At 43.2% G+C, this 24,216-nt stretch overlaps 2 protein-coding genes across 2 annotated transcripts in view; one reads left to right on the top strand and one right to left on the bottom strand.

The window, feature by feature from the left end:
- Positions 1-6,874, top strand: part of Csrp3 (cysteine and glycine rich protein 3) — an 18,146-nt gene extending 11,272 nt beyond the window's left edge. Inside the window, exons 3-6 of the mRNA XM_013355518.2 lie at positions 2,008-2,176; positions 3,682-3,814; positions 4,895-4,988; positions 6,581-6,874. Coding sequence (XP_013210972.1) covers positions 2,008-2,176; positions 3,682-3,814; positions 4,895-4,988; positions 6,581-6,657 — 473 coding nt within the window. The 3' untranslated portion in view covers positions 6,658-6,874. The remainder of the gene's footprint in view (positions 1-2,007; positions 2,177-3,681; positions 3,815-4,894; positions 4,989-6,580) is intronic.
- Positions 6,875-13,230: 6,356 nt separating this feature from the next.
- Zdhhc13 (zinc finger DHHC-type containing 13) overlaps positions 13,231-24,216 on the bottom strand; it is a 38,703-nt gene continuing 27,717 nt past the window's right edge. The window contains exons 12-17 of the mRNA XM_005371996.3: positions 23,878-23,940; positions 23,170-23,263; positions 21,498-21,581; positions 17,521-17,678; positions 15,306-15,403; positions 13,231-13,786 (exon numbers count right to left, since the gene is read on the bottom strand). Coding sequence (XP_005372053.1) covers positions 13,648-13,786; positions 15,306-15,403; positions 17,521-17,678; positions 21,498-21,581; positions 23,170-23,263; positions 23,878-23,940 — 636 coding nt within the window. The 3' untranslated portion in view covers positions 13,231-13,647. The remainder of the gene's footprint in view (positions 13,787-15,305; positions 15,404-17,520; positions 17,679-21,497; positions 21,582-23,169; positions 23,264-23,877; positions 23,941-24,216) is intronic.

The raw sequence follows: 24,216 nt of genomic DNA, 5'->3' as shown, positions 1-24,216 counted from the left end.
TATCAATTGTAGTAAGGAGGAGGCCGCTTGTTGGCTGCTTAGCCCCTAAATAACCACACAGATACTGTATTAATTAAATCACTGCTTGGCCCATTAGCTCTAGCTTCTTATTGGCTAACTCTTCTTATTCTTCTTACGTCTGAATTCAACCCATTTCTAATAATTTTTGTATCACCATGTGGTTGTGGCTTACCTGACAAAATTCCGTCCGGCTCTAGTGGGGCTATATGGCTTCTCTGTGACCCTGCCTCCTTTCTCCCAGCATTCACTTTAGTTTTTCCCACCTAGCTCTGTTCTTTTGCCCTCTCACAGGGCAATTTATTTATTCATTAACTAATAAAAGCAACATATAACAGAAGGACCTCTCACACCAATAGATACTTGAATAAATTCTCTCCTATATTCCTATCTTCAAAACTCCCCAACCATTAACCTCTGGCCCATCCTACTTCATTCATAATCTTTTTCTTTTATTCTTGTTTTAATTATTCTATTTTTAACAACAAAATGTCATTTCGGAAAGGCATATTAACCTGTGATGATCTCATCCATGCCAGGTTCCTTATAAAGATCATTTGGTGGAACTGTTTTGTCTTTTAAAGAAACGAATACATTGAATGCCCATGTTTTATTATTTCTAAGGTTATATTCACATAACGATTATTACTATAAACCCTTAATGGTCATTATTGCAAAGCACTACAGTGTTTTGTTAAGTTGTGGAAATGCTTTACCCCTAACAGCTGCCTAGCAACTATGGTAGGTAATAGGCTCTGTGCGTTGAGGTCATTTTCATGCTTTAGCCTCCTGGTCAAGGGTCAAACAAGGGCTGCCTGACAAAGGCTCAAACAGAGATCTAAGTGAACATGAGCTGTGCAGGGCAGCTAGCTACAATCAGCTGTCCCCAAAGAGAGTGTACCTGATGAGGATGGCAAGAAAGAATGGGATCCTTGAGTTCATGTGAGACTAGGAAAAAATAGCATTTCCAGTATATTCTTCATGTGTGTTATTAAATATTATAAGATAACATGACATTTTCATTTACATCTTTAAAAGTCCCACCCTCAGGATTGCCTGCATAACTTAGTAGGAGAGAGCTTGGTTAGAATACCTGAGGCCCTGGGTTAAATTTCTAACATCACACACACACACACACACACACACACACACACACACACACACACACACACACACACACACACACACACACACACACACACACACACACACACACACACACAAAGCCTTTTCAAGCTTAAAAATCAACTCCTTCTGCAATCTTTGTCTTTGGATTTAGTTACCTTATATTTGGGGACAAGTGACATTGATAGATAATGGCTTGAACCAATGGGTGACGAAGGGGACCAGTGGGTCACTTGTGTCCCTTCTGTCCCATTCCTGATTCCAGAACTGGACACAATATCACAGTGTTCTTCAAAAAGCGTGATGAAGGCTGGCAGTGGTGGCACATGCCTTTAATCCCAGCACTCTGGAGGCAGAGGCAGAGGCAGGTGGATATCTGTGAGGTCTACAGAGCTAGTTTTAGGACAGCCAAAGCTAAACGAACAAACCCTGTTTCGAAAAACCAAATAAAATAAATAGATAAATAAACAAACAAATAGATAACAAAACCTTGATGGGTACAGAAACCGCTCCTATTTGACTCAGGTGTAAGTAAGCTGCCCCACCCCACAAGGTCCCTGATGTCATTCAGTAGGATTCATTAGTTCACCAGGTTCGCTGTTACGAGCAGATCCAAGACTCCGTACTCGGTTGCAATGCTGACTTCTACCCCCTTTCCCCCTGCGTATACCAAACATCTGTTCCTCTTCTCTGAGCCTCTTTCCTTGTCTGCCAGACCAGGTCTGTCTTGAAAGTGACTCAGAATAGACAGATGCTCTAGATGTGCCGGGAGTCACAGATGTATTCTTGGCCTGGGGCTCTGGGTGCAGAAGAGAGAGGTAGGGAGGTCAACCCTTACTCCTTGACTCTTCCTGTCCTCTGCAGTGGCCTGCAGGAAGGCTCTGGATAGCACCACAGTGGCAGCTCATGAGTCAGAGATCTACTGTAAGGTCTGCTACGGGCGTAAGTACGGCCCCAAGGGGATCGGGTTTGGACAAGGCGCTGGCTGCCTCAGCACGGACACAGGCGAGCATCTTGGCCTGCAGTTCCAACAGTAAGTGGCTGCCATGCTTCTTTTCTCTCTGTTAGTCTCCAGTGATCAAGACAGTTCATTCCGTTCCCATAGCAACATTTTCTGGAAGTGGGAGAATGGATTCTATTGTTGGCTTGCCAACAATAGGAATACTCACTTTGACCAAGTCCTAACAATGTGTTGTCTCTCTCTAAATTATCTGCTTTTCTAAAGGGCAATTACTTTTACACAGTGGTTCTCAGTTTGCATGTCAAGAGAGAACCCAGAATGTACAGATGTTTCATTATTTAATCTTTGCAAACTGCATGGAGTCTCTTTTCTTCTCCTTTGTAAGCTTCTGTGTAAATTGTATAAATAGAGCAGGAAAGTCTTGGTCATTCTCTGTGTGCTTGTTGGTGAAGATTTATTTCTTAGGTTGTAAGATGAGTAATGTCTGCAATGCAAGAATATGTATGGGTCTAGAGCTGACCCTCAGGTGGAAAGACCAATATGATGGTTTTGTGGGCCTCCTTGGCTGCCTGCGGCCATACCTGTATAGTACTAACATCCCCCAACACAATCCTGAGGGTGTGGGATATCACAGTGGCCACGTTTCCCCACTTTTCCTGTTGACCATCACTAGCCAGACTTAAAAACAATCTGATGGTGGTTGGTCCACAGCTGCTGGCTGGCCAGCTGGTATCTATCTGGGCCTAGCCCTGTGGCGATTGGCCAGAAACAGCTAGCTGAACTGAGTACCTACCTCAGAGAGCAGTTTGTCATTTTGTCTCTTGACAAGAGGGGCACCCACTGTAGAGCCTGGAAACGTGGAGGGATGTGTGCTCACTAGAGGCCTTTTCTTATTTTTCTCATTACTCGCCATCCTAGCTAGTGGCCTTTGGTTAAAAACGACGAGGTGATGGCAGCTGCATGTGCTGTCTTGCATCCTCTAAAGCCTACTTTTTGACATTGGGGAAACAGTGCAAAGCCTTTGGAGACCTGGGTTTCTTCCTAGCTCCAGCTGCCAGGAGATGCCTAGTCTTGCTCCTGTTGGGTCCTCCCTCTCTTCCCACTGTCCATATCTACTTCAGTCACTGGTGAGACTCAAGAGATACCACATATAACGGAACATCAAAGACTAAAACTGCAAGGAGCTGAGTCCTTGCCTCTATCTTGGGAAAAGTGCGCATCATCGTGGCCTGTAGTTTTCACCTGGCTTCACGATAGTACAAAAAAGAAATCGAAAGAACAAAAGCAAAGTAACAACAGCAATGGCAGCACACGGGCGTGCATGGAATACTCACTAAAGTGTCAAAGGGAAGATGTAAAATCATTAGAGCTAACACACGTTAGCCCACCCACACCGACAGGCGCTGTCTTCAGGGCTGTAACACAGCCATCACTCTCAACAACTGAGACACGTCCTGTCATTATGCCTATTGTAGATGATGAGAAAGAGGCATAGTGGAGTGAGGTACATCACGTGAGGCACAATTTTCCAACTGTGTGCCGAGAGCAGTCTTCATTGCACTTACCGTTTCCACCAGGTCCCCGAAGCCAGCACGTGCAGCCACTACGAGCAACCCTTCCAAGTTCTCTGCGAAGTTTGGAGAATCAGAGAAGTGCCCCCGATGCGGGAAGTCAGTGTACGCTGCTGAGAAGGTCATGGGAGGTGGCAAGGTGAGGATGTCCGGGTGAGCCAAACAGTGGCTTCTCATCTCCACTGGATCCGTGAGAGAAATGAAATCTGTGGGGACTGTGGGTGGTGCCAGACCCTTGGCGCTCCTTAGCTTCCACAGTTGTTTAGAAGCCTCACACGCACCCCCTCCCCAGCCCAGCCATTTCCAAATTTTGTGACTGTACATAGTGCCCTTTGGCAACTACAACTATCGAGTTTGTTGCAATAAGAACATACTGGGGAGAAGGCATGCAGCAAAGCTTCATGGATACAAAGGTGCACAAGACCCTCTTCCTCCCCCCATGGTTGTGTGTCAACCCTGGAACCCCATCAGCCCTGTGTAACTCGGCTTGATTCTGTTATCACACACTCGCACATATCCTGCTTTGGGTAAAGTCATCATGTTGGTCTCAGAATGTGCACTGCCCTTTAAATCCAAACCCAGGGTGTTCACCAAAAGAATTGGATCTGGGGAAAGAAAAATTATGTTCATTCTGTATAAGGAGAAGGGGAGACTTGAAGGGCTTGAAGCTTAGGGCTGATGTCACACGAAGACCAGTCATTTTCAGACATACAAGCCCTCCAGGCCATGCCTGGCAGACAAAGATGTGCAGGACAGAGATGGTCTATTGGAAGCCAAGCCATGCACCTCTCTGCCATCATAGTTACAGAGTAAAAACAAATGGCTTGCCTGGATAATTGCCTAGTTCCTCCCCTTTCAATTTCTTGAACATTATATGTAACAGAAACATTGCCATTGCCTCATGGGCAAGTCTTTCCTGCCAGTTTCTCCCCTGATCTTATCACTCTAAGGAAGCCCTTTCCTGTTGAGTTTATTCTGAAGAAATACACATGCAAATTATTATTATAAATCCATTAGCAGGGTTCTAAGAATTGCTGGTCAAAACCATGGCATCTTATTTTCTTGAAACCCCTGGTATTATTAGTTGAGGGCTTTCTTTCATAAGAGAAAGACCAGAGCAGTAGGCGCACTGCCTCGTCTAGTGCTGGTCAGTGCACTTTTAGTAGGACCACAATGTGATGCTTGCCTCCCTGATAAATAACTCTTTCATGGTTCCCAGCCTTGGCACAAGACCTGCTTCCGCTGCGCCATCTGTGGGAAGAGCCTGGAGTCCACAAATGTCACAGACAAGGATGGAGAGCTTTATTGCAAAGGTAAGTGGGTGTGGAGACTTTCTGGGTGGAAGTTGTGCCATGCTCAACTTCTATGTCTGCCAGGAATCAGGCTGGTCAGCTTGGCAGTTTGGGCTCTTGGAAGGTAGTAAAACCACACAATAGAAATGGGGCAGCCCCTGTCCCCAGCTCAGGGATTTGGGCCCCAGCTTAGGGGTTTAGGACCAAAGGTATCTGGGAGGGAGATAAGGAAGAACAGTTAAACTCAAGCATCTCTCTTCCAGTGGGAAGCAGAAAGGGTGTCTTGCTGAGTGACAGATCATTCTGGCCTCATGTGTATGCCTCTCTCACAATCTTTCTACACTCCTGACATTTGCTCCTGATGTTGCCACTTAGCAACCACAGGGAGAGAGCTGTCTTTAGTGTTGGTTCTTCCAGCTTTGCTAACTGCTTCCATAATCCATTGGTCATGTAGATGGTGAGGCCCAGCTCCTGCCTGACAGTGGGAAAAGAAAGGACACACTAGGGAGCAAAGGCAATATGTCCTCAACCCTACAGCACCTCTAAGGCATAGTCTGAAGTTCAGAGGAACATCATCACCTAATGATGGTGTTCCAGGAGCTTTGAATGTGAGAGGAGGGAATCGGGGTGGCTTGAAGAGAAATTGCTAATTGAGACTAGGTACCAGGTGTGGCAGCATGTACAATTGTAATAAATCCCACGCCTTCGGGTGTAGTGACACCTTTTATCTCAGCACTTGGGAGGTAGAGGCAGGCGGATCTCTGTGAGTTCAAGGCCAGCCTGAACTACGGCGCGAGTTCCAGGACAGCCAGGGCAATGTGAGTAAATCCTTGAGACAACAACAAACAAAACAAAACAAAACAAAACCAAAAATCCCTACACCTGGCAAGCAAAAGCAAGTAGATATGGGAATTCAAGGCCAGGATGTTGTAGGCCTTGAAGGTTGTGGGACTGTGTCAAACAGATCCAAAGACCACAGATTGCCCAGAGCATTCCCCATGAAGACATAGATGGAAATTCACTTGCTGTCTGATAGGCAGAAGAGATGTATAGGCCATAAGACCCTAGAATCTCGCTGTAGCCATAAAAAAAAGAACCCAGCATGTAAAAAAAAAAGTTTTCAAAGTGAAAAACATAAGTGAATAAAAGTGGAGTCGTAGTGGAGAGTGTTCAGAGTGCAGCAGCATCCACAGAGTAGGTGCGATTCTGAAGACAGTCCTCTGGGCTTGAAGGGTGATGTGGGCCTGGGAGGGGGCATCCCAGGAAAAGGGAACAGTGACAAGAAGGACTTTACAGTACATTGCAGAAACTGTAAGCACTTCCGAGTGCTTGGTGGACACAGCAGGGAGAGCCCTGGGCAGTAGCTGAGCAGAAGGCTGAGCAGGCAATTCAAGTTGGCTTTTGTGGACTATCTTATAAGGAAGTTTCAGTAACACTGTGAAGTGCAAAGACATTAAAAAAAAAAAGATTACTAGCAAATCTAAGTGCAGCTTTGTTTCTTTAAAAGTAAAATTTGCCAAAAGGCTACTACTGGCAGGTAAAAAGGATGATATTTAGACAGGACCTAAAATAGCAATGCTAACATATATTCTTTCTTATCTTTTGGTTCACAGTTTGCTACGCCAAAAATTTTGGCCCCACAGGCATTGGGTTTGGCGGCCTCACACAGCAAGTGGAAAAGAAAGAGTGAAATGGCATGCATTCTCCCAACCCTGCCAGCCAACAGCAGGGTCAAGTAACCCCGCAGACACAGAGTTTGCCCCAAACTGCCTCCTTTGTAGCTGGGCGGCATTTCTCCTCAGGAGCAGGTATAGGCTGCACCGAAGTCATTTGGAAGAAAACCCGGGATGTAATCTGTAACAGATGCTTCATTATTCACTATTCCTGGGGCGGGAGAGGCAATAAACGTTTTAGTGGCCCTGTGTCTGTCTTGTTTGCAGAGAGGGCAAGGCTTTAAAGAGAGTGGGAGAGAACTGGTTTATGAGTTTCTGTATCAGCCATGAAAAGAGACTGGGAAAAGAGGTAAAGGAAGACAGTGTCCCAGTGTCTCTATGGGAGCATCTCCCTCATCACTGAGAGTAGAGAAGAAAACAGGCGGTCCGAGGAAACAGAGAACATGAAAGCTGATGCTAAGAGGAAAATCAGAACTAATAGAATGAATGAAAGATTGATCCTTTTGTCCTAGCATGGGCTTTGCAAAACTATTGGGCCTGGGAAAAGACAACAAGACTTGAGATGTGGCTCCATGTTACAAATGACAGGAGGATTTTCTCTTACTCTGTGGTTCTTTGGGGTTTAGTAATTTTCTTGACACCCCTCTTACATCAAATTTCTAGCCTCACCAATGAAACACAGCCAGTTAGACATGTCTTTCTCTGCCTCTTCCGTGGCTTGAGTATATGTATCTTCTTAAAGCAACCACACTGTTTCGTTTTCCCCATCTCTCCTCAGTTCCTTAACTACTTGGAATACAAATATAAATCTCTTGATAAAAGCTATGAAAACAAGCCCCAAGAAAGGCTACCTTTAAAACAAGCAGTCATTTAGCACTGCCTCCATGTTGCCTTGGACAAGGTCCTAGGTGGATTTTAAGAGCAATACGCTATTTTGCCTTGTAATAGACGCCAGGCTTGCCTAGAAGTCAAAGACACGTGTGTGCCATGAGTGCAGAACAACGCAGCCTCCTCCTCTGTTGCATTTCAGATGCCAGCCCCACCAAGGAAGCACCCAAGCTAAAACTGTCACCCAGTGGTTTTGATCTGTCCTTCATCTTCTTGCCCCACTCCTAATACCTTTGCTTCTGACTCAAGGGGACTTCTAGAAGACAACTTTCCATTCCCATTTGGTCTACATATTGGTCTACTAGGGCTGTTGCAATAAAGCACCACAGCCTGGGTGGCTCAACCTATAGAAAATCTCTCCCATTCTTGGAGGCTGAAAGTCCACGATCAAGGGTCAATGTGATTGGCTTCTTGTCTCATTATCTTGTCTTTACATGGTCTGCCCGCTAGGTGTGTCTATGTCCTAAAGCTGGCTTTCAATAAGAACACCAGCCGGGCGGTGGTGGCGCACGCCTTTAATCCCAGCACTCCGGAGGCAGAGGCAGGCGGATCTCTGTGAGTTCGAGGCCAGCCTGGTCTACAGAGCTAGTTCCAGGACAGGCTCCAAAAACCACAGAGAAACCCTGTCTCAAAAAAAAAAAAAATAAGAACACCAGAGCTAATCAAGGCCTATCCATATAATCTGCTCCAACCTTAATTATTTCTCTAAAGGTTTTATCTCCAAATATAGTTGTATTCTGAGGGACGAGATTTGAGGACTTAACATAAATTCTGGGGAGGCACTACCACCAGTAAAAGTCTATCACATAACTTATCCTCCACACAAGTTCAGGCTACACTCAGATTTAAATCTGTCCTAACATGTCCTGTACTCTCTGCTCACCATGTTTTTGCTGATGCTCTTCTTTCTGCTTTGAATTCCTGGAAAATGGAGACTCCCTCCGTCTTTATTCCTTAACCTGACTCCTTCAGGCCCAAGTCAAATGCTTTCAAAGTACTTTTTCAAGTGTCTGAGCAGAGGAGCCCGCCTTTGTGCTCCCACAGCTGGTGTACGACCTCCTTGCCTCGAATTTTGAATTTCCTTGCATCCTTGTTAGAATGGGATGCCCTTTCATTTAACAACAAAGGCACAAATCAAAGCACTTTATAAATATCTGTTGAGTGCGGTAGAAGAGAACAGAAGCCAGTCAGAACAGAATGCACCAACATTGAGAAGACATGCAATGAAGAAAGTTAAGAACATCAGAGAACCTCATGGTGGACAATCTCAGGCACTTGAATGCACTCCATTTCCTAGATGCTTTTGTAGCTCTCTGGGACAGATGATGGGGTTTGGCCAATGAAGCCCTGTTGGCCAAAGTTTCTTGGATGAGTATTTATGTTCTCTCCACACAGAAAGTGCCTTAGATGTGAAAACATTCAATAATGGTGAGTCTCTGAATGGAAGGACACCTGCTGACATCTGGACCGCAACAGAAGGAAGAAATGAGTCTTATGCTGTGTTTAGACACTAATACTGAGGATACTTAAAGCCATTGAGGAGATAGTTACTATCACATTAGTTCCCTTGACTTCCCTTGAAGTACCAAATTTACTACAACCAAGTTATCCTCCTTCTTGTTGCTTTGGGGGCCTACCCTGTTTTTTGTAAATGCTACCATTCTGTTGGAGGGAGGTTGCTTGTTCCGTCCTGGCCACCCAGAACCGAAATAACTGCACAGACTTTATTATTTAAAACACTGGTTGACCCATTACCTTTAGCTTCTTATTGGTTAACTCTTACATATTAATTTAACCCATCTCCATAAATCTGTGTATATCCATGTGACTTACAGGGTAAAATTCCGGCATCTGTCTCTGGTAGGGCTATATGGCTTCTAACTCCTCCTTCTTTCTCCCAGAATTCGGTTTAGTTTTCCCTGCGCAGGCTCAAGACAGTTTATTACTTTATTAACCAATGGTATTCAGAGCATGAAGTGCATTGTAAGCAACTTTCAAAACTCTAGAATTGACAGAGATATCTGTACTGCTGGGGCATCCATCTTCAGTCTACAGGCCTATAGTATCCAGCAGACTTTTCCATGAAGCAAGATATTGCAAAGATAGTTCTGCCTATATTGGCAGTTTGTCAGTCACTGTCTTCTGTGTCCTTAAGAATGTCTGGCAGACTCTTCCATGAAGCAGGAACCCCAAAGGATAGTCTCATCTTTAGGCAAGTTCAGCAGTCATTTCTCTGTTGATCCTGTATGTCAAGTTCATCAAGCAGTCCAGGCAAGAGCAGTTTCTTGCTCAAATGGCCGACCAACTCTATAAGTAGCCTCTTCAATGCCCATCTTCCTCTTGAAGTAGATTGATGCTGCTTGAGCAGATGTGTTTCATGTCATGAAAAGTCCTAACTTCTTAAAACATTTTAAATGCAATATTCTGAAGGTCTCTGAAAAATTTGAAGACTACCTATCTAACTAAAATATATCTCTATACATCTAGAAAATCTAACATGACTACAAGTTTGACTATTATAGATGACTATCTATTAACCTATGTTTCTTAATTATGTGTTACATTTTAAAATGAACTGCACAAACACAATACCTTAATCAAGAGCAGAAATATACATATAAAACAAAATTGACCTTAAATTTGTATCAATAGACCTAGATCCATACCAATGCAAATCTCTATAGCATATCCTCCTTTAAAATGTAAAGAAACATTTACAAATAATATTTGGGAATATGGCCATATTTCTCTCCAAACTGCTTCCTGCTGTTTATTGGGTAAAGTAGTTTTTTGAGGGGTTTACAGTGAACTTTCAGGGGGTCTTGGTCCATCAATCCATATTAGTCTAGAAGCAATCCACAGGTTCTCATCCTCTGTGGAAACAAAAGAAGAACCTCTTTTCCAAAGCAACATATCCTTAGACCCAAATTTTGAAGACAACAACTTTAATGTATGTTGGTTACTTAGCTCCTTCACAGTCAAAAAATTCAAAGAAAATACAATATACGTAAACCATACTCTCTGTGAATATTCTATCTTTACATGGCTTATTATTTTTATTATCTTTACTCCTTTAATCTATGATTGTCTGTACTGTCTCTTTAAAGACTGTGTTTTATTTAACAATTTATTTTTATAACTCCCTATACTCTTTTTCTTCTCTCTCCCAAGCCTACATACATTTATCCAACACTGTGATCCATTTAGAATCTGTCCTTATTGTGTATCTGTAATTCTTTACTTTCCAGGACCACTTTTTAAAATGCTAAGCATGTCTTAAAAACTTAAGCTGTGGCATTACTAGGGTTTATATGGCCCTGTCTGCTTGCTCTGCACAGTCCAACATGATAGAAGTCTGTTTACTGCCTCTGCAAGCCATGCATATTGACCCAGTTCCATGTATGTAGTGGGTCTACATTGAGCCATTAAACAGATTGTAACATGCTGCTTGTAAACCCCATTTAAATGCTCAGCCTCCTGAAAGAACCAGAGGTCACACTGGCAGCATGGCCCAGAAAGCCACCATTTCAAAATGACGTGGCTTTTTCCACCTACTATAGGAAAACCTTTCTTAAAGGAGCTGTGGCACACCACCAGCAAACAGCAAAAATCTGTGTTAAATTCTGTATTTTTTGTCTAGAATTCCTTTTCAAGCTTTCTCAGGTTTTATGTGGATTTTAGTTGGCCATGTTGGGTGCCAGTTTGTTGGAGGAAAGCCACTTGTTTGAAATAACCACACACAGACTGTAATATTTAAAACACTGCTTGGCCCTTTAGCTCTAGCTTCTTATTAGCTAGTTCTTACATATTCATTTAACCCATCTCCATAAGACTGTGTATTGCCATGCGGCTGTGGCTTACTGGGTAAAGTTCAGGCATCTGTCTCCGGTGGGGCTTCATGGCTTCTAACTCTTCCTTTTTTCCAGCATTCAGTTTAGTTTTCCCCACCTACCTCTATTCCCTGCATAGGCCCAAGGCAGTTCTTTATTAACCAAAGGTATTCATAGCATACAGAGGGGAATCCCACATCACCATTTATAAACAATCCCTTGATAGTATCCACCGAGTCTCTCCTTAGCCTCTCAATTCTTATGTCTTATTTGCATTACTCTAAACCACTTTTAATGTTCGCTACCTTATACTAGTTTCATTTAAAGTGCCATTTCCTCTGTCTTACAAAGCTCCGTGATTATAACAGGTCGATATACCAGTGTGGAGTAACCTAAATACACAAAATGCACTTTCTATCTATAAAGACCTGGAATATGGTTGTGGTGATATTTTGTTTGTGATCTAACAAATAAAGCTTGCCTTTAGACCAAAGCGTAGAGGTAAGCCACTAGTTAGTCAGAGGCCAGGCAGTGGTGGCACACACCTTTAATTCCAGCACTAGGGAGGTGGAGACAGGAAGGGATAAGGCTAGCTGGAGAGAATAATATAAGGATAAGGCGTGAGGAGACATATGGTCAAAGCATTCAGTCTGAGGATTTCATAGAGATAAGAGCTAGTGGCTGACTGCTTCTTCTCTCATCTTTCAGCTTTCACCCCCTAATATCTGACTCCGTGTTTTAATATTAAGACCAATTAGAATTCATTCTACATATGGTTGTTCCGAAGGTCTCAGGTAGGGAGTTTGAATTTGAGTCCTAGTTTCCTTCATTCTGATCTAAATGTTCTGTGGACAATCTGAGTAAACCGACTTGGTAGGTGTGCTTTGAGTGAAAACGGCATGGCCCCCACAGGCATATAGGAAATGGCACTATTAGGTGTGGCCTTGTTGGAGTAAGGGTGTCATTGGGGGTGGGTTTTGAGGTCTCAGAAGCTCAAGGCAGGCCCAGTGGTTGACACTCTCTTTCCTGCTGCCTATGGATCTAGATCTAGTACTCTCCAGCACCATGTCTGCCTGAGTGCCACCATGCTTCCAACCATGACAATAATGGACTAAAGCTCTGAACTGTAAGTCGTCCCTGATTAAATGCTTTCCTCCATAACAGCTGCTATGGTCATGGTATCTCTTCACAGCAAAAGAATACTGAGATGGGCTGGTGAGGAAGGGAGAGGATAGAGCTTGGGAAAGTCCTGTCCACCATTCGTGATCCTGATCACATACATCATAACTTACTTAAAAATTCTTTATTTCATTCAACTCATTAATTCAAATATTTATTGCATAAACACTGTACTAGGCAATATTCTAGGTGATTGACACTCTACGGGGCATCTACACTAAACACCCATATGACCCTGGAGAAGATGCTTCTTTTGCATTTAGGTCCTTCCTGGAGGAAGGAGCAAGGATCCTTGAAGACTGAACAGTGGTCTAGAGCGACACTGGTACAATAAAAGAGCATCATTTGGTGGCTGACAGGCCATGACGAGAACCCACGGGAGGATTCAGTGAGAGATTAACTGGGAGAGCTGTGCAAACGATACTTAGGCAGAATCAGCGTTTCTTCTAGAACAAGGGAGATCAGTAAGTACAATCACCAGGCAACTAATATTTTAATGGCACTGGGTAAAAACTGATATGAATATTTAAGACTTCATGTATTCAAATTCTAAGAGGAAAATTAAGCAAAACATTGCTTACTGGCATCAACAGCAATTTCCACCCATTCCTAAAATCATAAATTAGTTTCCCTATGTCTGGCAACCTGTTTTCTCAAGATTCTACAGAAGTTAAGCTTCAGAAATAAGTCTCAAGTATAAAAAAATATTTTTATTAAGTGTGAAAGTAAAACAGGTACATCTATTTAAATACTCTTTACATATTTATAGGTACAATAAGGACAAATAACTTATTAAAAATTAAAAGTTTAAAGAGTACGATTTTTAGAAAGCCAATATAGTATCTGAAAATACTCTATTTTAATCCATCATCAGTGACTATTCTGTTTTTTAAAAAGTAACTCATATTCTTGGGGAAAATATGGAAGATTTTGAAGTATGTCTGCTCAGTAACATGCCTTCTTCCGAGGTCTGACAGAGGGTACGCGCTCCTGGGGACGGTGTGCCCAGAGTTTTGAACTATGGTGAGCTCAGCATCTCACTTAACTTTCAGACCTCCCAGCACCAACAGAAACAAAAACAAGTCAAGGTGTGTTCGAAGGTGCTTTTCTTCATACAGAGCGAAGAACTTTCTCTTTGGCTGGGTGGAAAACCATGGTGTACTGGGATGTCCAGTCTATCATGCAGGGCTTCACTAAGCCAAAGCAGCCACACTGAAAGAAATCTGCCAGGTTCTGTGTGAATCCAAGGCTGTCAAGAAAAGAAGAGAAGATGGCTTACTATGCTTCCTGTGTTGCTCCTGACAAGCATTCACCCAGACTGTAGGTAATCCCTGAGCAACTGCGATACACTCTCTCTGAGGACCTTCTGGAAAACTGAGAGGTAAGTAGCAGCTCCCTGTATGGAACCCTAAAGCTGAAACCTAGCTCCATTTGTGGACCTGAATTACTATTGTGAGACTCCGACACCAGGTCAGCAACTTGAGTATACCTTTCTTCATCACTGGTGTGGGACAATGGTCTGTATTCTGTCAGGTATGTTTTAAATAAATGCTGATTGGCTAGTAGCCAGGCAGGAAGTATAGGCGGGACAACCAGGTAAGAAGTAGAGGCGGGGCAACGAGAACGGGAGAATTCTGGGAAGAGGATTCTGCTTTCTGCAGTCCTGACCCAGCCACAGAAGAAGCAAGATGTGACTGCCTCACTGAATAAGGTACCGAGCCATGTGGCTAACAGGCAAGAATAATAGTCTAATATAAGTTATAAGAGTTAATAAGAAGCCTGAGCTAATGGGTCAATCAGTTTATAACTAATGTAGAACTCTGTGTGATTTCTTTGGAACTTAACGACTGCGGGGACCAGGCAGGTCAGAAACCTCAGTCAACACTATCACCTCTGTCCTGTTTCTAGACTTCAATGGAGTAAATATTCATTCCTCAAGCAAAACTACCAAGATATGGACTGCAGCCTGAAGTGATCATCACCAGCTTTAAAGTGCTCTCCAGTCCTCTCTGTAGCCACCTCTTCTCTCCTCCATAAAGACACACCATAACATCAGTCCCTGGTTCCTTTGTCTATCAGCCTAACACCAGGAGCAGGCTTTGAAACAGACTGCCACTGAGATAAGCACTGAGTGCACAAATCCCTTGAGGGCTCTGGGTCACCTCTGCCACACTCCCAGCCTCCGAGACACTGCTGTAGGTTTCAGGGAAGATAGGCTTCAAAGCCTTGCCTTTCACAGCAGGAGACCAGAGCCCTGAAAGCACTCTAACTTTAAAACTGAGGGCAGGTTTCACAGAGCCAGTGCTCTAGGGGGCACATCCCAGTCTAAAAATCTAGCTTCTCCCCAATACAAGTGGGCACATTGAACAGAACTCAAAGAATGGCTGGGGCTGGAAAGTCACGCTCAGGTTCTGGAAAGGCACACCAGCCAACGGTTTCTGCAGCACCTTGTGGCTGGCCTGTCAGTCACATGTTTAACTATCTCATGCTGACTCCATGCCAGCAACACACAACCTTGTGATCACTTGGTTCAACTGGAGAGTCCCCATTCTGGCAAAACTTCAAAGCATAATATTTGTGCTGAGTCCAGCAGACTAAATTCCTGACCCCACTGGGCATATGTCCTTATCACTTAAAACCTAACACTGAGGCTTCCAAGAAAGACAGGCTCAGCTCTAGCAGATAGTAAGTTAGAGAATGGAACCAGGTCAAGAAATCAGTGGCTGGGAATCTTCCAAGGACTGGTGACCAGACCAGAATTCACTTACTTATATGGTGTCTTCCTGAGGGACAATGCCTGTTTCATGTGCCTGCTCTGCTTTATCAGGTTGATTCTCTCATGGGAGGTTAGGCCCAGAAATGCAATCTGAAAAAGATGGAGGTACATCAGAAATTACTGCATCTTAAAAGCGCATTATAGAATAGCGGTAAACATTTAGTACTCTACCAAGACTATAGCCCCCAGACTTCACAACTTTAAACTGCATTTCCCCTTGTAAACACAATAGCTAGACTTATTATCTGAATCTTACAAATATTCAAGAAAGCACTATATATTGACTCAGAATTATGAAATAATTTTTTTACTACAGCCATGTCTTATGGCCATATTTAGATTTCAATACAGAAACATATATCTGTTGAAGAAATGAAACAGGGTATAAGGTAATATCAGCACAATTATCAGTTTCTGAGTTCTGAACTTTTCTTTAAAAGTTGCAAAGAAAAGAGTTTACACTAAAGGGAATAACCAACTCATAAATTTGAAGAGTTAGGACTAAGATGATTAAGAGATTCTTAAATCGTTAGAGACCACAACAGTTCACATGGTTACCTCGTCTAAACCTAAAAACACTGTGTGTCAATTCCCAATCTGTGAATGGAGTGATCGCCTCATCCTCATCAGCCTATGCTGAGCATCTGAGCTAACACATCTAAGACACATGCTGAGGCTCAGAGAGGTGAAGTAAGTGGTCCAAGGCACAGAGCTGAGAGAGAGGCAGAGCTGGGACTGGCTTCTGCTCCCAACCATCAGCCCGCATACTCAGCTTGATTTATTTTTTTATCTGCTTTATTGAAATTTTGAGTTCAGCTTGATTTAATGCAGTTAAAGTCATCTTATATTATGGGATATAGGAAATCAAAGTTTTCAAAGAACTGGATTGTTTTGTTCCTTAAATAAACAATTGTGAGATTCTTGTTTTTGAAAATTATCTGGAATCTTTATTTTTCTTCTTTAGTGCAAATATAGGAATCTTTCTTTAAATATTAATGCTACCATCTGCTTGTTTTAGAGCCAGGTCTTACTATGTAGCCCAAGCTGGCCTTTAATTTCTAATTCTCATGTTTTAAACTCTGGCAGCTTGCATTAGAGCCGTTATGACTCCAAGTCCACCTTAGCTACTAGAGGTATCTGAACCTCATATATCACCTTATCATTAGGCTTCTGGCCCTCCACCTTTGTTAGAGTTCACTTCCCCACCTAATGAATTGAGCTACTCCTCTGGTATGTTCCCTACCTCAGGCGTTTATGATGAACTAGATGTGTAAACACTTTGGAAAGTGTGCTTATAAGTTAAATATTAACAGGTGAGCATCCACTGGTAATACTGATGCTCACTGCTGAGTGGCTGATGTCAGGAAGGGACGGATGCTGAGTTTCATCAGTGTTGGCCCCTTCCTTAGCATTTCCTGACTCCCCTCACCTGTCCTCTTACTTCTATCACGATTTTCCTCACAGAAGTGGGATCTGCTCTGCTTTTGCGGAGTAATACTATACTCTAAACCCTAGTCTTATAATACTGCCTTATACTGATCACTGTTGTCTACTTCACGTAGACAGGCTGCAGCAACAGGGCACAGCACAGGAAGGAAGCTCTGCAGAAAGCTGAAGCTGCTACTGCCCTGGCATGTGAACTTCCTCAACAGGTGGTCACCCAGTCCACTGGTCAGTGGCCTGACTTTCATCTTCCCCCTTCTTGCATCTACCTAAGAACTGTATAAGGTAACAGAACTGGAAGAACTGAAGGAATTAATTGCTTTGCATTTGTGTAATACTTTACAGTTTCTATCATGTTTTCACATATTACACAGTTTAAATATAACATGAAAAGAACACTGAATGGGATTGTTGGAAGAATGAAGTCTCCATTTCTGATTCTGCCACTCACTGAGTGACACTGAGCAACTCACTGCACTTCTCTGTACATAAATTAAAAGGCCAGATTAGGCCATTCCCGAGTGGGTACAGTTTCAGCAAGCAATCTATTATTCTAACCTTTAAGCTGCCCGTGAGAACAGATGGACTTTATTGTCCTCAGCTCACAGATAAGGAAACTAAAATTAAAGAGTGAGAGATGACATGCTAGGCCCGCAGAGGGTGCCCCGGACGAGCTGGATGCTAGTCTTCTAATTTTAAAGTCAAGTCTTTCTACCCAACTATGAGTCCCTGGAAAATTTCACTCAGAGCCATAATGAGAATACCTGAAAAAGTTGATTTATTAATAAAAATGTTGACCATGAGAAATGGAAAGCTGCTAGCATGAAGATGTACAAAACCCAGGGAGAGCAGGCCACTATCTGACTGAGGTAGGTCCATAGTCCGTCTTCCTTGAACGTTGTGGCACAATGGTTTGACCAGTCTGCAAATCCACAAGGGGAAAAAAAGCATTATTAACAATGACAAAACAAAACAAAACTAGGTATCCTCTAAAAAGATAAAATTATACAGTTAGGGAGAAATGACAGACAACAGAATAGATTAGAATTTAACTTTAGGAATGGGAAGAGTAGCTCAGGGTAGAGAGTATCCTTAATGGGTATATGGTCCTTGGTCCAAGCTCCAAGCATCAAAAGTAAAACAAATCAAATAAAAAACAAAAGCAGATTAAAGTTCAGGAGTTCTCTCTCTACAAGCCAGCTCAGGGCTGGAGATGTGAATGGGACCCGAGCTGTGGAGAGGCTTTGACGGCACCACACCAGCAGCCGACAGGGGAGGGAGCGAAAATAAAAAGGGCCCAGAAAAACCCTCACTAAAAACAGCACACTCGGCATATAAAATACACAGGCCAGAGTTTTTTTTTTTTAAGGGTTTGACAAGTGAGGATAATGGTATCTAATAAAATGTAATAATTTAAGAACGTTATCTTCACTTAAAGGGAAGTTAGATTGAGTACAGGACTGAATATACACACTTACTAAAGGTTCAGATGAGCAGGATTGCTCATATAGAACACCACACATAAGACAAGCATTCAGATACCTCCAGGACACAACCTGTGATAGGGAGCCAGGTCTGTTATACCTCTGCCTTCAGCCTGATTCATAATGCTCTTGAGAAAGGCCAGGGTGAAGGGCCTCACAAATATACCAGTCCAGCACAAGAATACAGAACAAGATTTAAATGGTCACTGATCGTTTTCTCCTCCAGGGTGTCTAATTCCAATTAAAAGAGGCTTTCGCTGTGGCCATGATTCTAACCCCTAGCCCATAAACTGAGAGCAGCAGCAAGGAGAAAACAGGTAGGAAGCAGCAGAAACAAGAAAACAAATCAAGGTCATGAGGCTCACAGGCGCCATGACAGCAGGTAAAAGGTAGATCACTTCTGAAGAGAGAATTGTGTAGATTTGCACGTTGGTGTTTTGCAAAGCCCTCTGACAATCTGTAAGCAGTTTCAGACATTTACCCAAAGAAGCATGAGCATCTCCAGAGACAGGAAGAAAATGAGCTCGAGGCCGTTCATTTCAGTCTTGAACATCTAATTTCCCCCACTTTGATTCCTAACCATCTTTCATGAACACATGCCTAAAGCACCTAAGGGCAGAGTAACAATCAAGGCAACACGTCAAAGCAAACACCACATTTTAGAGCTTCTCATTCGGCTAGCAAAGGAAGAGGCATCCTGTGTGCTGGATGGAAAGAGGAAAAAGAAGGAATATAATTTCCACAGCAGGTAGAAGGGGAGACTATCTAACGTCTTCATGAATTCTACTGCTTCCTCCTGGGATTTTCTTTTTCTTTTTTTTTAAAATACAACAGCATAACCTACAGTGAAGCGCTCACACTGACTTTGGATTTATCAAAGATATGGCTGCAAGTGGTGGTCTATATTATCTTATGCAAGGTAACAATTTAATCCATGCTAATGCAGCCTTCCTAGGTAGTCTGTGGTTAATGACAGGGAACCCCCACCCCTGCCGCCCCAACTGAAAACAGATTTTAGTCCTTTCACATAATATCCCCCCCTTTACTTCTCCCAATTCTTCCCCACCTCCCCTCCACCTACATCCAGCCCCTTTCCCGACAGCGAATTCTTATTGTTCCAGGGCAGTCATCTTTAGGTAGCTCTCACAGTTACCCGGCCCTTCCTGATATGACATAATGCTTTCTCCCAACACCCTGTAGGATGCTGACTTTCTGATTCACCTCTTTCTACTCTCTAAGAGCAGTGGACAGTCTGTGCTGAAGCAGCAGTGGCAGGCAGTGGGCCATAGGAAGAGGGTGTGTGACATAGGAAGAGGGTGGGTGACGTAACTCTAGTGATAACAAAGGAACGGCAAACCAAGGAGTGGGTGGCAAGGAAGGGGCATTTCTCTCTTGCTAAGAGAAATGGAGCACAAGCTTGTGCTTGCTGTATGGACAAAAAGACAAATGAGACAATATCTTCATCAATGACAAAGCATGCTCAGCTAGTCTACAGAATTTAGGACAATGTGACTCCTCACAAACAAAAACCATAGGGAAACTGGTCAAAGTCAGAAAAAGAAAACAATGAAGGGAAAGAATAAATATGTGTCATAAAACCAACTTGAAAAGACTGAATACGATGGAAATTGCTGCTGTCCTTATCAACATGGTGTTGTGCTGGACCTCAACACCAAATAACGTGGTTATTTTTAGTGAAGGAGAGACGGGGTGGTGCAAAGTCTGGCTCCTTTCTGCTAGGATCAAGTCCAAGAGACAAGCTGGCCCATGGGCCGACTTAGAAGGTTTCCAAGAACAGGTTTCATTGTCGAGCCTTAGAAGGCCGCTGTCAGAGAAGCTCTGTGAAGATCTTGAAGGCTTTTTGTTACAAGACGGTTTAAAACACTCAGGGCTGCTATAGATTTGGACAAGAACTAAGCCTGTCTGAGTCGGCCATGGTTATATTTTATAAAGCCTTCTCTAGAGAACAGACACCCACCATGTCAGGGGGGAAAGGTCTGACAGTGGCTGAAGCCTGTACTATGCCTGTGTCAGGGCAAGAGGCAACCCAGCCCTGGTTTCCTCCAACCTCCAAACAAGAAAACTCAAACACAATGGAACCTAACCATGGCTGTTTGCAGGAGGGAAGACACACACACAAAGAGCTGTCTTAGTTGCTTAAGGCTGTTGCTGCCAGCCTGCTGACCTGAGTTTGATCCCTGAAGATCTCTGAAGGAGAGAAATGATTCCTGCAAATTGTCCTCCAAACACAAATAAATAAATGTAAGACAATCCCCCGCCCAAACCCTCTCACTTAAACAAGGGAGTGGGGATAGAAGTGAGGATGATGCGAAGAGGAGACAGCCTGAGAGGACACGAGTGCTCGGGCTTGGGATGTGGAGGAAAAAGAAAACACCGTGTTCCTGAAGACATTCACGCAGGGCAACAAGCTAGGACGTCAGCGGCAACAATACGGAGGAGGACACCAGGTGTGAAAAGATTGACAGTCAAGACCATGTCTAAATTTTCCCAGTCTTCAAAATATATAAACAACGAATAGTTAAAAGCCAAAGTTCAAATAAATACATAGAGAAGAAATACTAGCACTACAGGTTCTTCCCTTAGGCGACCTCTTTCAGGGTGTGAAGAGTGCAGTACACAATTCTTAAGAGCTCACCAAAATGTCCTGTATGCTTCAGATTAAACCCTGACCTTAATAGTCACCTCAGAACAGCCCTGCACGACACGCCTAGGCATCTTTAAAACACGCTACTGAAGGTTATTTTCTCGTCCAGGACTGCAGAACAAGTGAGCCAGCATTTTCTTCCCAATTTCTCCTGGGTGACAGTTTCTCTCTGTTCTCAATTTCAGTGTGATTCTCCTCAAATGGCCTGTACTCTCAGGGTCTTTTCTTTGATTTGCTGTGGCCACACCCTTCAATCTCTCACCGCCAGCTCTTCTTTCTGTCTCATTTACTCCCCACCTGCTGCTCCGCACTCGGGTGCCAGGTCTCTCTTCCAGGAGGACATGTCTACATGTGACATAATCGGTGTCTTTCTGATCACTCTGATTCACCCAGGCACTCTCCCAAGTACGGCAGAGCTACTACCTCCTTCTTACAGCTCTTGCAGCTTTCCAGTGTGAAAGTTTTAAAGGCCCGACTTCATTCTTTCAGGAGGGGTAAGGTTTACACACTGGCCAGAGTGGGGCAGACAAGGGTTCATAAAGAAAAGAACGGGGTACAGGTGCACGAGCTTGTAAGAAACATTTATACTTACAGACGAAAGATCCATAAATGATCCAGTCACATACCATGGAAAGAGAAAGCAAGAAGAAGATGTAATGATGATGGTTGCCAAAACCTGAGTCAGAAAGAAAGAAAACATACTTAATATTTTCCTTTCCTAATGACTCCCCAGACTACTCTTCTGTGAAATATCTTCAAAGCAAGCAGAAGAAACAGGCTTGCTTTGCTTTTGAATACTACTAAACCAGACAGCTCTGATAGGACAGTCAGGTGTTTGTGTTAAATAATATTTCCCGCTGGGCAGTGGTGGTGCATGCTTTTAATCCCAACACTCCTGAGGCAGAGGCAGGCGGATCTCTGTGAGTTTGAGGCCAGCCTGGTCTACAAGAGCTAGTTCCAGAACAAGCTCCAAAACTACAGAGAAACCCTGTCTCAAAAAAACCAAAAAAGAAAGAAAAAAAATTCCTACTAGCCAAAAAGAAGACATTATGCATAGAGCAAAGTTAAGTAGGCAAAACCACCTTTGAACCGCTGTACACTACTAGTGAGAGTTTAACAGGTGAAATCACATCTGGTCCCTTTCTCACGGAATGTGTTTAGGTAAGAACAACCTATGGGCATCAAAGACTAACGTGAAAGGGAACAGAAACAGCGAAACTGAAGAGCAGCAAGTACATAACCTACCTTGGTGGACTACATAGCAAAGTGGGGGATCACGGCCTAAAAAGGCTGTACAAGGAAGGGGTAAGGAACTCCAGGCAACCAAAGCTCTTCCTACAATGTGTTAGCTGCTTGATGGTAGAGGTGGCATCATTTTGGTGCTAACAACATGAATGTTCCTCAATCTCATTTTCCTCTGAAGCAGCAATATTCATAGCATCTGAATGTACCCACTGCAACAAGTGACCCTTGCTTATGATTATCAGCTGTTATTATTATAGCTAACACCACTGGATTTTCTGATCCTGCAGTCTCATTTATATTAACAAGAGGAGATAAGACCTCTCTCACTTCATTGGCCTGTGGTAAGCAAACAGGACTCTGCATGTGCAAACACTATCAAATGCAGTTTGGTAAACATAGAACTGCTTTCTTGCTGCCATTCAATCTGACTGGCATAACGCCAATCATCTAATCTTTATGAGAGAATGGGGCCTGGGAAGATTGGGACCCGAGGAATCACCCAGCTACCTTTCACAGGAAGCAAAGAGAACATCAGAATATATCACAGGAATCTGCCTGACCTGAAGCCTCAAGTTCCTTAGGGGGATAAAAGAAAATCTCCTTCTGTCATCTCTGCTTCTGTCTCCCACCTGAGCACTGAAGGAGGCAGGTGAAGAAGGTAAGTCACAACATAAGAGTGTGACATTTGGAGTGGAAAATGAATGCTACAAAATAATCTCAACTGTTTACACCTTTTGCCCTGAAATAGAAATAGTAATAACAACCTCACAGGTACGCTCAGATGACCAAACTGGACACCACATATGAAAGTATTTCATAAACTCTAAAATGCTACACAAATGACAGCAACTGTCATCAGCAACCTGTTAATCATTTTCCCAAGTCTTAACCGTAGAGATTCTTGAGGAGGAGCTACAAAATGGAGACCTTGGAAAGCCTTCCATTTCTTTTTGAGCCACACATATAACTAAACACACTTAACTTCACCAAAGAGGTAAGTAAAAAATTAAGTCTCTCACCTATGCAGCGTCCAGTCCAGAAGCAGTGCTGATCAAATCGAGCCACACAAGAGTTGCATACATGGCAATGCAGTGACCTTAAAGGCTTCCTTATCTGAGGGAAATTAAGAGAGGCCTAAGCAAAAACAGTCTTTGGTAACAGAGCATAAGCAAACCTTTAATCTTATGTCACAGAAGACTGGCATAAGTAATCCTAATTAGATGACTCACTTGCACAGAAGCCCTGAGAGGCCTTACTAGTATTTACTTCTGCACCTCCAGGAGGCTAAGGGAAACTCAAGCAGTGACACAGTCAGCATGAGCACTGGAGTAAGAAAAATGGAAACCTCAGTTCCCTTCCAGGCTCTTCCAACCATTTGCTCTCTTCTTCTAAGCCTCAAGTCAACTGCAAAATAGGAGGTTCCCGTTTGCATTTTGAGATGATGAGGTGCCTCTGACTTACAGTGATTTCTAACATACACTGCATGATAGGAAAAGCAAATAAAAGCACTACAGATAATTTACGAAGAGTTAACCACAGGGAGCTTCATGAGATTATAAATATTCTTTCATAGGCTCATGGCAGAAAACTGGTCTGACAGTAATACAAAATTAGAGCCAGGGAGAAAAACAAAAGTGTATACACATGCTATGAAAAACTGACAAATGCTTACATAAGCAACACTACTAAGAATTATGGAACACAAAGTAGTAACAGAAGAGACTCACAAGACATGATGTGCAAAATGATCTGAAGTCCAGACAGCCAGTCTCTGCGAGGGTGACAATACTCTGAAAGACACAAGTCTGGCCTTAGGGTGCGTTTGCCTGGGCAGTCATGCATGGTATGCACTTTTCACAGCTCTCACTCCACTTCCAGCTTCAAAAGCAGCCAGCACCACAATCTGGAATACTCCCCACCCAACCATTCTGTTCCTGAAATAACGTGACTTTTCAAGGTGTTCTTTCAGGCAGCAGCCAAGAATTCTGACTGCATAAAAATTATACTCCCACACCTTTTACTACCTTCTCTCAAATGGCAAGCACCTTCCAGTTATAGCCTGCTAG

Source organism: Microtus ochrogaster, unplaced genomic scaffold, assembly GCF_000317375.1.
Source record: "Microtus ochrogaster isolate Prairie Vole_2 unplaced genomic scaffold, MicOch1.0 UNK152, whole genome shotgun sequence".
Classification (NCBI taxonomy): Eukaryota; Metazoa; Chordata; class Mammalia; order Rodentia; family Cricetidae; genus Microtus; species Microtus ochrogaster.
Note: the sequence above shows the minus strand (reverse complement) of the source record. Positions and strands in the feature narration are given on the sequence as shown.